The 15,479-nt window shown below is 57.0% G+C and overlaps 1 protein-coding gene across 9 annotated transcripts in view; it reads right to left on the bottom strand.

Annotated features, from left to right (window-relative positions):
• Nucleotides 1-671: 671 nt before the first annotated feature.
• PALD1 (phosphatase domain containing paladin 1) overlaps nucleotides 672-15,479 on the bottom strand; it is a 77,211-nt gene continuing 62,403 nt past the window's right edge. For 5 of the 9 annotated variants that reach the window (XM_046655008.1, XM_046655011.1, XM_046655005.1 and 2 more), the window contains 4 exons: nucleotides 10,286-10,388; nucleotides 9,965-10,018; nucleotides 4,425-4,580; nucleotides 2,308-2,475 (listed from right to left, as the gene is read on the bottom strand). In XM_046655008.1, the coding sequence (XP_046510964.1) occupies nucleotides 2,450-2,475; nucleotides 4,425-4,580; nucleotides 9,965-10,018; nucleotides 10,286-10,388 (339 nt within the window). In that variant the 3' untranslated portion in view covers nucleotides 2,308-2,449. Of the gene's footprint in view, nucleotides 2,476-4,424; nucleotides 4,581-9,964; nucleotides 10,019-10,285; nucleotides 10,414-15,479 lie in introns of those variants that run through there. The other 4 variants (XM_046655012.1, XM_046655010.1, XM_046655013.1 and 1 more) reach the window with 3 other exon arrangements.

Raw genomic sequence — 15,479 nt, forward strand, 5'->3', positions numbered from 1 at the left:
GATGCACACACCCCTACACTCAGAAGCCACATGGAGCATCTTTGGACCCTGCTGTGCTGGGAATAACCCAGGAGGCCCTCCCTCCCACTGACCCTACCACAGTGGGGGCTCTGGGTTCCATTCTGACCCCAGCTGACCTCAAAACTACAACCCTGTGGTTGTTCCTCTAATCCTGGAAGAGCTTGGGGAGAAGTCTGGGGTCAGTGCTCTCTCTGCCTTACTCTCCCCACTGCTTCTTTACACACCAATCTCTCAACGCGAGTGTGTTCAAGCATCTGGAGACCTGAAGGGGCCAAGCAGAGCCTGTGGAGGTGGGGGGAAGAAGCAGAGGCTGAGGTCCACCCTCCTTCATAGGCTCTGAAATGCCACTTTGTTCCATTTTCCTGGATACAGCAGCCCTTCACACTTCAGTATGAATTAGCCTATGTTGCTTTCTTCAAGGAGGGGTTCAGCATGACAGCCCTGGGCATCCAGAGTGAGATGGTAAGGCATAGTTGGGGATATGAAGGAGAGGGATGTCTGGAAAAATCTACCTTCTTTGAGAATCAGAAGTACTAAGGGCAGGTGCTCTCAACCCACCCTGCCCACCTGCCATTACTCTGAAGGAGCAGGGACCCCAGCCTGCACCGTACCATCTGCCCCACACTGCAGACATCAGCAGGCAGGCACACTTCATATTTAGCCATTTTTAATGCTCAAAAGCTCTGTACAAAAAAAAACCCACAAATGAATCCTCACAACACCCCTGTGAGGTAGGTAAGCAAGTATTATTCTCCCATTTTACAGATGGGGAAACTGAGGCAGAGAGGTGAAGTGACCGGCCAGTGGTCGCAGCACAGCTCAAAGTCAGGGTCAACCCTAAGACTACGAAAAAGCCCTCCCAAGTCAGCCCTGACCTCTGATCCTTCATCTAGACGTTGTCTGCAAAGAAATTAAAACTTTTTAATACATGCAAAAATAAAAACGAGAACAACAACAAATCTGAGAAGGTAGTGAACAGCCATACAGTAGTTTTGCAAAAGAATTCAGCCAAGATGGTCAAATATTTTCCAATACTAGGTAGACAGGAACAACTTCGGCCTCTTCTCCCCTTTTCAAATACCATGACCAGTGATACACCTGCCTGTTTTTCTGCAGAAGTGCATACGCCCAACCAGAAAGGCCTCCAACGAGCCAGGCCAGAGGCCAGCCTCTGCACTGCTTAGCCCCTGGTTTCAGCAGACACCAGTCCCCAGAGGCAGAGCTGCAAGACTCACTCAACACCACCGCCTCTCCCGCGTCTCCGAGTAGCCTTCCCGCCGTCTGCTCAGAGCTGGTCCCGAGCGGACTCAGCCGCGCTCGGCCCCTGCTGCTGCCACTGGAAGGCAGCTCGATAGTGCTCAGCAAGGATGGCCTGGAATCCAGGAGATGCCTCACGCCATCCTCAGCCCACCGTCACACACTCCACAGCTCTCAGGGTGCCGGGCCGTCCTCGGGGCTCCTGCTGCAGCAGGTGGGGCCACGGGGCCACCATGGGCTGGTGGGGCAGGGAGGACGTGCAGAGGTACCTGCAGCTGGGGGCTTGGGCCTCCTCAGCCCAGGCTCCGGGGAAATGGAGCAGGCCTCTTCCACAGCGCTGCACCACTTCTGGAAGCTCTCTCCTCCCCAAGAGGGGATCTCTGATGTTTCCCGCTCCTTGGAAACCTCCACAGTCCTGCCAGCCCCGGGGAGGGGACAGAGGGCAAGGCAGCGGCCTTGACGGGACCCACTGGACCATGTGGCTGTCCTTGCTGGAGTCTCCAGGTTGGAGATGGGGCATGAAAGGCAGGAAACCTGGGTAAAGCTGCCTTCAAAGTAACAAATCCACCCAGAGCGCCGTCCACTCCCCAGGACACCAGGGGCCCCAGGGCAGCACTCAGGCAGCCAAAGGAGAGCCGCCTGGCCGGAGAGCAGCAGCCAGGGGAAGAAAGAGAAGGGCACCAGGCTGGCCGTGCGGTCCAACAGGCGCCATGGGCTGTCAGAGCCACACTGGGGGAAGGGCGCGGAAGTGGCCAGCAGCTTGGTTTCGCACCTTGGGGAGTGAGCTCCTTGGAGGGCTGAGGCCAGGCCAGCTAGTCTGCAAGGCGCACCCCAGGCCTCCCTGGGGGGTAGTTCCAAGGCATGGCTGTGTGCTGACTGTCCTATAAAAAGCTCTTTCAAAACAGGGGTCCCGATCCCACCCCAGTCTCTCTGGGAAGCTGGGGAATTGTGTCCCAGGGCCACTCCCAGTGAAGAGCACCTCACACACTCCAGCCTGCATGGGGTCCTGTGGGAAGGAGCGGGCAGGGCCAGGGGGAGCATGTCCTACAGGAAGTCCCCGGCAGCGGAAGGCTCGGGGCTGTGGCTCTGCTCCTGCCACCGGCAGCGCAGTCTCGAGAAGGGCTGGTCCTCCACATCCTCAAGCTCAGGGAAGCCCAGCTGGTTGAGGATCTCATAGACTCCGGCCTTCGATGCCACCTGGGTAGAAAGCAGAGACAGAGGCCGTGTTCCAGGTGAGGAGGGGTGTCATTCAGGTCACCCTGCCCACCTCTGCCACACCGTCCTCCCCTCACTGAACTAAAAGCACACAGGCAGGGCTGGGCCTCAGGCCAGCTCAGTGACCTGAGCAAGTTGTGTGTTGACTTCTATTAACTGCTCTGAGCTTCAGTTTCCTTATACCCTGGAGGGACCGTCATGGAGGCTACAGAAGCACAGAGAACACTCAGCAGACAGCAAGTCGGGAGGCGGGTGGGCGGCGAAGCACCCCCCGTGCCTGTGCAGCCTCGACACTCCATGGGGACGCTCAGGAGCACAGGGCATCACAGCTGGGGCCCGCAGTGTGGATGCAGGAGCCAACGAGAGCCCCTGGGCTGCGAGTTCCGGCTGGGGGCCGTGCAGGTCCACTGTGGGCCCCAGCCCCAGGTGGGTCTTCCTGGACACTCTCCATGCAGCCCTGTCATCCAGGCCCTGGCGCCAGATTCAAACCATCCAACAACCAGCCCCCTTCTCTCCACACCATCCTGGGGGTTGGGGAGGAGGCAGGTTCCACTCAGAACAAAGGACTGGAGGCAACTCTCATCCCCACCCTCCAGTCATCCCGGGGAGAGAGGGGCTGAGGGCCCCCGAGGCTGGAACCCACAGTCCTGCCTGGACCACAGTTCTCTCCTTCCTTGACACCCATCCAACACCCACCACCCAGGTTCAGCAGGGGAGGGAGTCAAGCTCCTCCCCAGGCCCTGGCTCCCTCAGTTTCCATTCTCCATCCCACCCAGGGGCTCAAAGAGGAAGCTGAACCAGGGCCTGCTTCAGAGGGTGGCCCTGCCATGGCCTTGGTGTGACCTACCCCATCAGGTCCTGACTCACACTCATGAACCTGAGGACCACTCGCAAGGCTCATCTTCAGCCCAGCCGCCCAGCAGCACCTTTCCTGCCCCAGGAAGGGCACTGCAGCAGCCTCCGAGCCTCCATCCCCTCACAGCTCTGAGCCCATCACACCTGCCTAAGCCCCAGAACCTCCCCAGACCCACTCTGGTGGGGGGCAGTGGCCTCCTGTCCTCCCGCCCACCCACGTCATCGGAGCTAATGCTAGCCTTGAGTCCAGATTAGAGCCGCCAGCACTGGTGAGGTCAGGAGGGCGGCTTCCTGGCGGAGAGGGAATTATAGGCCACTTCACCGAGGAGGGCAGGAGGCCTCTCTCCCGACCTAGAGGTGCCGAGGCGGCAGCTCTGCCTCTAAAACCAGCTGAGCCAGAAGAACGGCCCAGCCAGGCAGAGAGGGACGGAGGAGGGGGAACGTGAGGGGAGGTTTTAAGCCGACACAGTGGCCTTAGAACCAACCACTGGCTCTAAGGCTGACCGTGACGACGTCCGTAACCTCTCTGTGCTCAGGGTCTTTCTCCACAGAACTGGAGATTAATAGTGGCCATTTAAGGCAGACCAGCCTAGCGCAGGGTCTGGACTCCCCCAACAGCCTTCTGAGGCAGCGGGGACACAATCGACATTGTTTCCATGTTCATGTTGAGGGCAGTGGGCTAGAGCAGAACTAAACTGCCCAAGGTCACAGCTGGAAGGTGGCAGGGCTGGGCCACCATGCCATCGTGCCCTGCAGAGCAGGTGAGGGCTGAGCACATAATGGGCCTGAAGCATCCAGGCCCTGGGGCCTTGGGGACGCAGAGCAGGGCCCGCCTGCACACCGCCCTGTTCTGTCCCCACCTGCCTGTCTCCCCCTTCTCCTCACTCACTCATTGACTCACTCGTCAACTTTCACTGACTGCTGCCAAGCACAGACACCTGGCTGGGGACTCAAATCTCAGCCAAATGGAAGAGGGGGAGACAAGAACGCTTCCTGCTTGACAGGCCTGTCCCCCCACCCCCACCCAGTCCCCAGGGCCCCGCAGGTGAGGCTCTGGGTGGCCTCGGCAGTCTCACCTCCCGCATCCAGGCGCTGAAGGGCCTCTGCCAGGAGCCGGCTTTCTCCAGGTGGAGGTAAGCGTTGAAGAGCACCAGGCAGACGTAGCGCTCCAGGTACTGCAGGCTCCGCAGGCGCAGCCTCCCGGCCTCCTGCTGCGACCGCGCCACCTTTGCCTGGGGACGCGGGACAGGTCAGCATGGGGTCACCCGTGACACACGGACGCGCCACACACCACACACCCCCCACACTCGCATACCTGCACACACACACCACACACACACCCCACACACTCACATATCTACACACACATGCACCACACACACCCCCCACACCCACTTACACCCCCTACAGCCCTCAGTACCAGGGTAGGACGGGAGGAAGGGATTCAAACAGCAACGCCAAGGGGGTTGCCCCGTTCAGGAGTCAGAAACCCACTTCCTAGCTGAGAGCCGTGAACAGGTCACCCGGCCTCCCCGAACCCCCATTTCCTCATGGTGAAATCATAACCACCGTCCTGTTCTGAAGGGCCACCAGACAAGGACAGGCTGCCCCAGGAAAGCTCTGTGCAGGCATCCTCCTCACCCCTGAAATGTGGAGAGGCCCCCCAGATGGCAGGCCCCACTGGCCCTGAGACTGGACACCCAGCTCCAACCACCAGGAAGGACCCTTACTGCCAGCTCCTGTCAGCCCTGAGAGGGGACATCTCCTCCCCCACCTCCCGAACCTCCCAGGACTAGAGGAAAGACTCTTGGTTCCTCCCTCTCCCAAGCCCTCAGGCCGCCCTCAGGGAGGGGTGGGTACAAGGGCTCCGCTCAGTGATGGGGAGGGGGCCAGGGCAGTGGTCAGGAGGGCTGAGCTCTTGGGGCTACAACTGGGTGCAGCGTGGGCTCTCCCCTCCCTCAGCCTGGGCTCTGAGGCCTCCAGCTGCTCACAGGGGTGAGGTCATCCCTGCCTGGGAAGGGGGAGAAACCCCGGCTTGGACTCTGATCCTGACTGGTCCCTAACTGATTTCTTGCCTGTTTCTCAAATGGCTCGGGAGCAGAGGCAGAAGGGTGAGCCTATGGCCCTCAATCCAGCCCTCACCCTCTCCAAGGCTGGGGACAGATCACAGAAAGGCCACCAGGGCTGAGGGGTGAGGATCAGCCAGAGAGGCAGCACCTCAGGGAAGGGAGAGCGCTCAGGTGTGTGCTGTGGGGGCAGATGGGGGGTTGTGGGGGCAGTGATGTTTTTAACAAGCAATCTTGAGCACCTTCTAAGAGGATGGCACCAGACCACGTGCTGGGGAGGGCAGGGACAGCCAGGAAAATGATAGGTTTCCCAGACAGCATGGGATTCAGCTGGGCCGGGAGGGCCTGGCCTGGCTGGATTTGGATGGAGAGAGCAAGCACCAAGTGGAGGCAGCATGCAGGTGAGGATGGTGCCCAGCAGGGCAGTTGGGAAGCGGCTGGCCTGGCTGCAAGGAGGATGCGAAGCAACAGGAAGGGGAACTAGGCTGCCACCCAATTATGGAAGCCGCTCCTGACACCTGGGAAGTCCATTCCAGAGGCCAGCTTCCCAACCCTGACATGCAGGTGCCTGGGTCCCACCCCAGACCAATCAAACAAGAATCTGTGTGGGGTGGGCCTGGGCATCAGGACCGTGAAAAGCTCCCAGTGACTCTCTGTGGCCAAGGCTGAGCACCTGGGCCTTAGCACTGGGAGCCATTGCAGGTTTAGGAGTAGGAGTGACCTGTTAGCAGAAGTCTCAAGGGAGACTAACGCTCAGGAGGAAGGGGACTCAAGGGGTCCTCTGGAGGTTCTCCTCAGTGTAGGGGCTAGGGTCAGGTGGGGGACAATGCCCAGGACACAGAGCCAGCTCTCCCACTGTGGGATGTCTCTGCCACAGTGCCAACCTGAGCTCTCTAACCACTACCTATGTGCTGCCCACTCAGGGGAGTGAACCTTTGGCACCCACCCCGACCCCGGCCTCCACCCAGGGCCCACAGAAGCTCCCTCTGCTCCAGGAAGAGGATGTGGCACAGGGGCTATTCCCCCAAGTGTCCAGAACATCTGTGGGAAGGCACAGCCAGTCCCAGGCCTCTGGGAACCAGGATGGGCAATCTCCCAACAGCTGGGCCACAGCTGGAAGCCTTCATGCTCAGGCACCCAGAGTCAGACTACGTGTGTCTCCTCCAGGCTGTTGCCGGAAGGCTCCCAGGTGGGCCCCCCGCCCCAGACATGCATGACCCACAGCCCCAAGAACCAGGAGCTGGAGTGGGCCTGCCTGCAGGGCCTGTGGTCCCCCACCTCCCACTTCTGCTCAGGTAACTCAGCCTCTGATGTCTCTGCTGTCTTTGCTCCTGGGGTCACATGAGTGGACAGTAACTTGCACAGCCAGCCTACCCACACCATCCAGAGGAGCTCTGGTCCCTTGGAGATGGGGCAAGGGTGGAAGACAGAGAGTGGTCAGGGCCCAGGAGAGCTGAGGGCCCCCATCCAGTGCTCTGACTCCCTGAGAGACACAAATGGGTGCTAGTCCTGGATCTGCTGTCTAAATCTCAGCCCCTACATTTCTGGAGGCAGGACTGCTCAGTAAAGTAAGGTATGGGGAAGCACCTGTAAGCCACGAAGAGCCACGTGGTCCACTCGCTCACAGAACAGGAGGGAGGGCTACAGCTTGAGGGAGAAGCCCACACAGGCCCCGCCCACAGAGACACTCGCAGTCTGGCAGGCAGGCAGAAGGCCACTAGGGCACCCAGAGCAGCTGGCCCATGGGGTCCAGGCAGGGCGTGTAGCTGGACTAGGGAGGGCATCAAAGAGGAGGTGAAACCTGCGGTGGGTTAGGAGGAAGGGGGCAGAAAGGTGCCCTGAGAGGGGGAGAAAGGAGTCAAAGAGCGACGCTTGTGGCAGCAGGGGAGGGGTGACGGTGCAAGGCGGGGCCCAGAGCCGGGTGTGGAAGCCCAGCCACATCCTGACCCTACAGGCAAAGGGGCCAGTGAAGGCTTCCAGGGATTTGAGGCTGGGAATGGCCCCATGGCTGCTGCAGGAAGATGACTGGGGCGGGGTGGGGGCAGGATGCCCACTGCTGTCAGGATCAACCAACCAAGTGCTCGAAAAAATGCATTTTTGTTTAGAAATTAGGTAGTGAACCAAAAAAGATTTTACCTAAATACAAACTGTGGCCAATACCACACGACTCCGCCTATCTCTAAGGACAGCTATTTCACGTTGTACGACACTGGGCATTCACCACCCCATCCCTTACTCTGCTCCCCAATCTCCACCCAAAGGCCCGGAGCCTATTTAAAAGCATTTTCTTAGAAAGAAGGAAAGGAAATCACCCACAGTCCCACCAGGCAAGAGCCTTGTAAACGACCTTCTACTAAAGAGCTCAGAGAAACGTCCAGTGGGCATGGAAAGCCCTCAGCTCTGGGCTTGGCCTGGGGACACGGACACACCAGCCCTCTCCTCTCCGTGCCCCTGCTCCTATGGGGACAAAGACCTGCTGCCCCCAGAGACACCACCGAGGACTGACTCTGAGGAATACTGAAAACAGAGCCCTATTGGCAAGGCAGGGTAGAATTATCTCTAAATTCAGACCACCGGGCAAAGGTAACGCCCGACACCCCCAGACAGTTCCGTGGGCACATCCTGCCCGACGACAGTCTATGATTTGAGACAATGACCTATCTTCCCATCAAGGCCTTGGTTTCCTTAAAGTCACCCATCTTGGCACTGTCTGGGGAGGAGGACAGGCCAGCCACCTCCTGTCGATAAAAATAGTGGAGCTGCTTTTAAATGCCTGGCAGGCTGTCATTAGCTGCGGCAGAGCTGGACACACTTCCTCGTCCATTGGGACTGAGCCCTAAAATAGAAGGGCCCGGGAAAGGTGACCAGGGTGGCCAGGGCACTGGGCATTTCAGGCCTCTCAAACCTGCGGTCTGCTGGCATCAACACGGGCCCAGCGTTGTCAGCAGTGGCTCTCTTGAAGCTCTGCTCTTTGCTGGGCCACCTGGGAGAGGCCCATGGAGGCCTCCCCAGGTGTGTCCAGGGCCCACAGCATGCCACGTGCCGGGCTGAACACGTCACATCCAGATCTGATTCTTAGATTCTAATATGCTCTCCCAGTGCCCCCGTGAAGGAACAGGGACATCCCATTTTGTAGATGAGGCTCTGCAAGGTTAAGTAACCACTCAAGGTCACAGCGTTCCAAGCTGCGACATGAACTCCCAAATCCCAGCTCTCCTACCACTATAGCCCTTTCACCACAGTCCCGCCTCAACCCTGCCTCTGTGCTGGTACCTTGCCCCTCCTCCTGCCCGAACCCTCTCTCCTCTGGGCCTGGCCCTCTTCAGCTTGGCCCTCCAGGCCCAGGATAAGCCCAACTCTCCCAGCGAGGGCTCTGAGTGCTGCGCCCCACAGCCCCACCCTTCCCGCCTCTGCTCTCAGTCTGAACCATTTCATTAAATATGCGACACATTCCATCTTGAGGGTTTCTAATTGCCTCACCAAGGCATGATCAGTCTTGACAGTGATAAGCCCAGGGGCAGGCACCAGATGACAACCAGGTCTCTACCCCCCCTCCTCCTCATGGCCCAAGGGTCTGGCTAGGACTTGGTGTGCAGCGGTCCCTGCTTGGTCAATGAGTACCCACTGCCTGGGTCATCTCATCCCATCTGAGGGGCCACTCCATCCTTCCTGCTGCTCAGCCCGAACCTGACATTCCTCCTTGACTTCTCCCTTCTCAACCCCACACCCAACCAACTAGGAATCCCATCGATTCTACTTCAAAAGGCTCCCAGAAGCTGCCCACCCCTCACCACCCTAGTCCAAGCCACTTCATCTGAGTGACAGCCCCTGACTGGCCTTCTTGCCACCACCGGCACCCCACCCGCTGTTTATTCTCAACACAGCACCAGAGTGACTCTACCAGAACATTAAGGCAGTTCCTCTACACAACACCCTGCACTGGCCCCCGGCACCCAGAGTAGAAACCGAAGTCTGTGTAATCTTTCTGTGCAATCCCAGACAAGGCCGCTGCAGTTTGCCCCCATCCCCCATAACCTCTGACCTCCTCTCCTGCCCCCTCTCCCTCCCTCTACTCCTCAAACACACCAGGCAGCTCCCATCTCAGGGCCTTTGCACTTGCTGTATCCTCTGCCTGGATGTTGGCATGGCTCCCTCCCTCACCCACTTCAGGTCTGTGTTCGAATGCCACCTTTTCATGAGTCCCTTCCTGACCCAGACCCTTTATAAAACTGAAACCCCCTCCCCTGACAGACATATCACTACCCGACACACCGTGACCTTCACTTGTGGCTTGTTCACTGTGTGTCTCCCTCACTGGAGTGCAGGCTCCATGAGGGCAGGGACTCCTGGCTCTGTCCCTGAGGCATCTTGAGCACCTGCACCGTGCCTGCCCTCAGCAGGTACACAGCAAGTGTTGGTCGAATCAGGAAATGACTAGTCCTCGCACCTTGCATTGTCATTAAGTCCTGCATCACAGAATGCCTGGGGTTACCTATATCAATCCCTCTGCTTTCCAGGAAGGGAGACTGAGGTCAAAGAGGCGAACTCACCTGCCAAGGTCACATGGAGAGCCAGACACAGCACAGGCTCCAGGAGAACAGAGCCTGAGAGGAGAAACAAGAGGAGCCAGGCCAGCCTCACGGCCTGTGTCAACGCAAGCCAGAGGACCCCCCGCCCCCCATTACTGGAGCTCCCTGCGGCCCTCTCCTGCACCCTCTCAACAGGAACAAGTATGGACTGGTGACCTCTGCCCTCCACCTGGAGCGGCCCAGGCTGGGCAGGCAGCTGACAGCCCTCAAAGATGGCCAGCCCCTTAAGGGGTGGGGTCCCAGAGCTCAGACCCCGCCCTTCTTCTCACAGTTCAACACTACCTCTCACCTTGCAGACACTGGCCCCCAAGCAATCAGCGCCAGCTGCTTCCGGGGGTTTCCATGAGTCCCTGCAAACTCCATCCTCAGGATGTAGCAGTGGCGCCTGGAGCACAAGGAAGCTTTTGTACCTAATTCCCGGAAGGGAGAAAATGGCCTTGGGCCCATCCGTAGGTAATTGCTTTTCCAAAGACGTCATATTTTGTGCAGCACTTTCAAAGCCTGACGGGGCTAAACCTGGTGCCGTGGGCTTCTCTGTGCGGCAGCCATTCAACAAACGTTACTCATCCCTGGGCCAGGCGCTGGGATTCAGCGCTAACAAGACACGGTCCTGGCCCTCAGGAGCCCACTGTCCTTGCACATAAGCCAGTGAGTTGGCCTGGTGTCCCAGCCCCCTGCTCAACACATCCCACATACCCACTCCCACCTCACACCATACCCAGGCTGGTCCTCACCACCACCCTTCAAGGCAGGCGGAACAGCATTCATGACCCCAGGTGACAGATAGAAAAGGAGAGGCCCAGACAGGCCAAAGCGATTCGCCCAAGGTTGTGCGGGCAGTTACTGGCAGAGCCAGGGCCAGAACCTGGGGTTTCCAACCACCCGCCCAGGCTCTTTAGGGTGCTGCAGAAGAGCACCCTCTCCTGGAAGACCAACAACGCGGACAAGAACCCAAAGGTATCCTGAAGGAGGGGGTCGGGTTTCCACTTAATCATATGATGATTTATTCAAACTTCCACCTGTCCAGCCACTCAGCAGACAGACATTTGTGGAGCCCTTATTTGTGCCAGGCAGGGTCTGAGAGTCAGGGTTTCAGAGATGAGCCTTTGCACAGCATAGCAGAGATGAGCAGCAGAAAGAGGCACCTCTGGTGACAACAACCCGGACAAGGAGAGCAGTAAGCAGAGGCAGGGTCTCTGCAGATGGGGCGTGCGCTGGGGGGATGCTGGAGGCGAGACTGCAACCCTCACACACACGCGTGCGCACACACACACATGCACATACACACACTTTTTGTGCATCCACTCGCCAACCACTGGCTCTATTTTGGGCCGGGTGTGAAAAAGCCTTGGGAAGCAACCCTTTCCTTCCGTCATATTTTATGTGACAGCTCGTAGCATCCCAGGGCTGCTCTAATCGGACGGCCTGGGGCCCTGGAGACACATTACCTCCTGGAATGTGGTCTCCAGGGAACAACTTTGGCCAAGCCAGCGTCCTAGAGAGACTCCACCTGGGGCTCAGAGCCAGAACTGTCTCACTTTATATTTTTCTTAAGAAACAACCTTAGCGCTTGGGGCACTGAATGGATCTCTTTACCCTCCCGGCAACTCTGCACCAACCCAGGCAGTGCGCGCAGTAGGGGCTGGTGGCTCCCTTGCCAACCCTTCCTTTTTCTGCCACAACAAAACTGCCCCCTGGGTGGTGGCTGCCACAGAGGAGGGAAAGGAACGCTGGCAGAGGGGCCGGAGGCCAGGCTCTGGCTCTGCCTCCGGCTGGTCACGAAACTTCCTGAGGCCTCAGCGTCTTCCTCAGTAAAATGGATCGAATAAAACCTGCCCTCATCTCCTCAGCAGCTGCTCTGAGGACCAGAGGAGACAAAAGGCAAGTTCTTAGAAAACTCAAAAAGCACTGCTCAAAGTCAAAGCACTAGAGTCTTTTTAAAATAAATCTCAATTTGAGAACAAAGGACATTTTGCTTCTCTCTGTGGCTACCTTCACTTCAGCTTTTCTTCAGACTCTTTCTCAGGGACAGCGGGGCACACATCAGCTTGTTTGAAATACAGAATACAGAACTGACGTCACCAGCCAAGGCTAAGGAGAAGGGCCCCTGGCATTAATGATTCCAGCAGGGCTTCCTCCAGGAGCCCTGACCTTGGTTTCTTTCACAAATATTTTCCCTCTCAAGGCCCAGCAGGAAACAACTAATCCACCAGATGGTGTCACCACGGTGGGCTGGTGGCCATCTTAGACTCTCCTCAGCCTGGGGCCCAGCCTTCTCACCTCTACCACAGCCCCACAGAGCGGCTTAGTTCAAAGGGCTTCTCTTTCTCTCTTCCTTTGAGGTGGTTTTTTAAATGCCCTGAGTACTCTGGCCCCCTCACACACATCAGGAGACCAGGCCCTGACCCCATGTCACCAACACTCCAGAGAACAGAGGCATCACCAGCTGCAGCCCCCAGAGGCTGAGCAGTCGGAGACAGGCCTGTGCAGAGAGAGGAGCCGAGACTGTTACACCAGCAAAGGTCTGTCTCCATGGAAAATGTGTGTGCAGCTTTGGTACCATCCCCTCTGTACCATGACCCATGGCTGGGGTGTGTGCTTCTCTTCTGGCTCTCTCTCCCCTACTCAGGCCCAGAATACAAGGGCAAGGATCACGGCTTCTAACTCTTATTTTTGCCCCCAGCGGGGCTTGGGGTGTGCAGGGGAGGTAAAACTGCGCCTCCTTTCCTTGAAGGCAGGGTGGCTCGGTGGAGAGGGCCTGACCCAGGGCCTCGCTCTCCTCCTGCCATCCACCACTGTGTGTTCTCGGGCAAGCCCAGTGCCTCCCTTCCTCAAATGCAGAAGTGAGGTAACATTGCAGCCCGCCCTCCGTCAGGCACAGGCACACGGTGAGGACTGAGCAGGACTGCAGGTGTGAAAAAGTACAGTCAGCCTGGTGTGGGCAGCTGGCAGGCTGGTTCTGAGTTAGCTGAGAGGTCAGGACACATGGGGGCTGGGGCCCCTGTCCTCCAGCACTGGCCTCCAGTGACTCCTATCCTCCACTCATGAGCCTCTCCATCTTCCTTCTCCTAGCCAGCTCCCACCCCTATCACCCAGATCCTCATCCGGTCTGCTCCGGTTCCTCGTCTGCAGGAACGTTACAGTGGGGTCACCAAATCCAACATCCCTCCCCCCAGCTTTAGAGAAGCACCCCGAACCTCCTCTGAAGACAGGGAAAGCCAGGCAAAGCAAGCACTGGACCTGCCACCTGCCCCCGCGGCACCTCGGGGAAGTTCTCTCTGGAAGTATTGCAGTTCATTAATGCAGAGGAAATGAGAGAGTCGGTATATCACTGTTTTGCAGGCCACAGTGAGATAAGGAATCCAGGGGACTAGTACCAGCCACTGCCAGGTCACAAGAGAGACCACAGGACCTTCCGTGCCCCCGTGCAGCACACAGCACCACCCGACTATGCCGGCCAAAACCGAGCCAAATGTGATCAAGCCTCTGTGGTCTCCACCCGCTTACAGGAAGCCCAGGGACCGGGACGCAGGCTAAACCAAACCCAGGGTACCACGAGCAAGATCCAGACTGTGGGGCACCCAGGAAGACAGCCTGGTCACCTTAGCAAATACACTTTAGGGCGGAAAGAGCTGTTCTGGATTCAACGGGACTTAAGGGCCACATCAATCAAATCAACAAGATTCATGGATCTGGTTTGGATCCGGATCCAACTGCAAAAAGACTTCACGAGACCAGTGGGAAAATCTCAACAGTGAGCAGGTATTGGATGTTGAGAAGTCACTGTTGTTTTAGGTGTGATAATGGCGTTACGATGATCTTTTTTTTTTTTTTTAAAGATTTTATTTTTTTCCTTTTTCTCCCCAAAGCCCCCCGGTACATAGTTGTATATTCTTCGTTGTGGGTTGTTCTAGTTGCGGCATGTGGGACGCCGCCTCAGCGTGGTTTGATGAGCAGTGCCATGTCCGCGCCCAGGATTCGAACCAACGAAACACTGGGCTGCCTGCAGCGGAGCGCGTGAACTTAACCACTCGGCCACGGGGCCAGCCCCTTACGATGATCTTTTTTAAAAGACCCCCTTTAAGGTATGCGCTGAAATAGTTACAGAGGAAACAATACGAATTCGGGACTTGCTTCAACATAATGCCTTAGGGGTGTGGGGGCTGGAGGGGCTTTAGATGAAATAAGATCGGCCCTGATTGGTCATTCCTGCAACTGGGAGGTGGGCACACAAGGTTCATGAAATTATTCTCCCTACTTCGAAATTTTCTGTTTAAAATTTTCCAAAATAATTTTTTTAAATAAGTTCCTACTTTTCAACTCAATAATTCTACTTCTAAGAATCAGCCTACAGAAAAAAAAGCCACACAGATGAAAGAGCAACGTGCACTATGACCTTTACTGTAGCATCACCCAGCCTGGAAACGACAGGAATTAATCTCACGGGCCACCCTTATAGGAGCAGCATTTGACACCAGGCACTTCCACTCAACCACATATAAAGGCTCTTCAACAAACAGGATAAAATGTCCGCGAGCTGAAACCATTTAGTTACTTCCTCTCCTCGTTCTACTGGAATGTAAGCTCAGTGAGGCTTCACCCACTGTCCACCCCCAGACACGGCCAGCACAGGACAGGCGCTCAGCCAGCACGTGCTGGCTGAGCTCATGTCTAATGCCTGAACGTCACCAAGGTGAACAAGCAGGACATGCCAAGCGTGGACTGTGATCACACCTGTGAGAGAAAGTGCATGTGAGTGCACAGAGATCAGAAAGAAAAAGGCAAAAATGAAACCATGGCTGGGTTAGCGGGAGTCTGGGAGACTTCTTCTCGCCCTGGACTCAGTTTAGGTACTGGGTAACAGTCTTTTAATGACACAGGCTACCAACAGTCCTCAGCCGTGTTGTGTAACCTCTGCATGCAGACGGAGATGTGTGCACACTCTGAACCTTCCTTCTGATCCACAGCAGAGACACGACCTCGAAATTCTCCCTCTCTTCTCTGCCAGGGGCCCGGAAATAGTTTTATTGCTGGAAGAAGCACAAACGCCAAGTTCCAGGAGCTGTTTTCTTAGTTGCTTATTATTAAAGTAAGTTGACTGCTGGGCCTGGCAGGGGCCAGGGAAGGGAAATTCACTGTCTGGGAGCTCTGGGGGGGTGCGGGGCAGGAAGCCGAGGAACCATGTGATATGAGGGTTTTAGAATCCCAAGGCAGTGGACTCCTGGGAGGAAAACTTCAGAAGAGCAGAACGTGGACCGGACCCGGAATGTTTCCAGGCAAATGGAGCCCAAGTACTGATAAACCCCACCCGAGCCTGGGCTCTGGTATCACTCCATTTAAGGCGCTGGGGCCCTGACCAGGCTAACGAGCGCCACGTGTGCTTATAGCACAGACCCTGCAGGCTCCCCGGAGATCTCCCGGGGACTGTCTTTTTTTTTTTTTTTTTTTAAAGATTGGTACCTGAGCTAACAACTGT

This window comes from Equus quagga, chromosome 2, assembly GCF_021613505.1.
Source record: "Equus quagga isolate Etosha38 chromosome 2, UCLA_HA_Equagga_1.0, whole genome shotgun sequence".
NCBI lineage: Eukaryota > Metazoa > Chordata > Mammalia > Perissodactyla > Equidae > Equus > Equus quagga.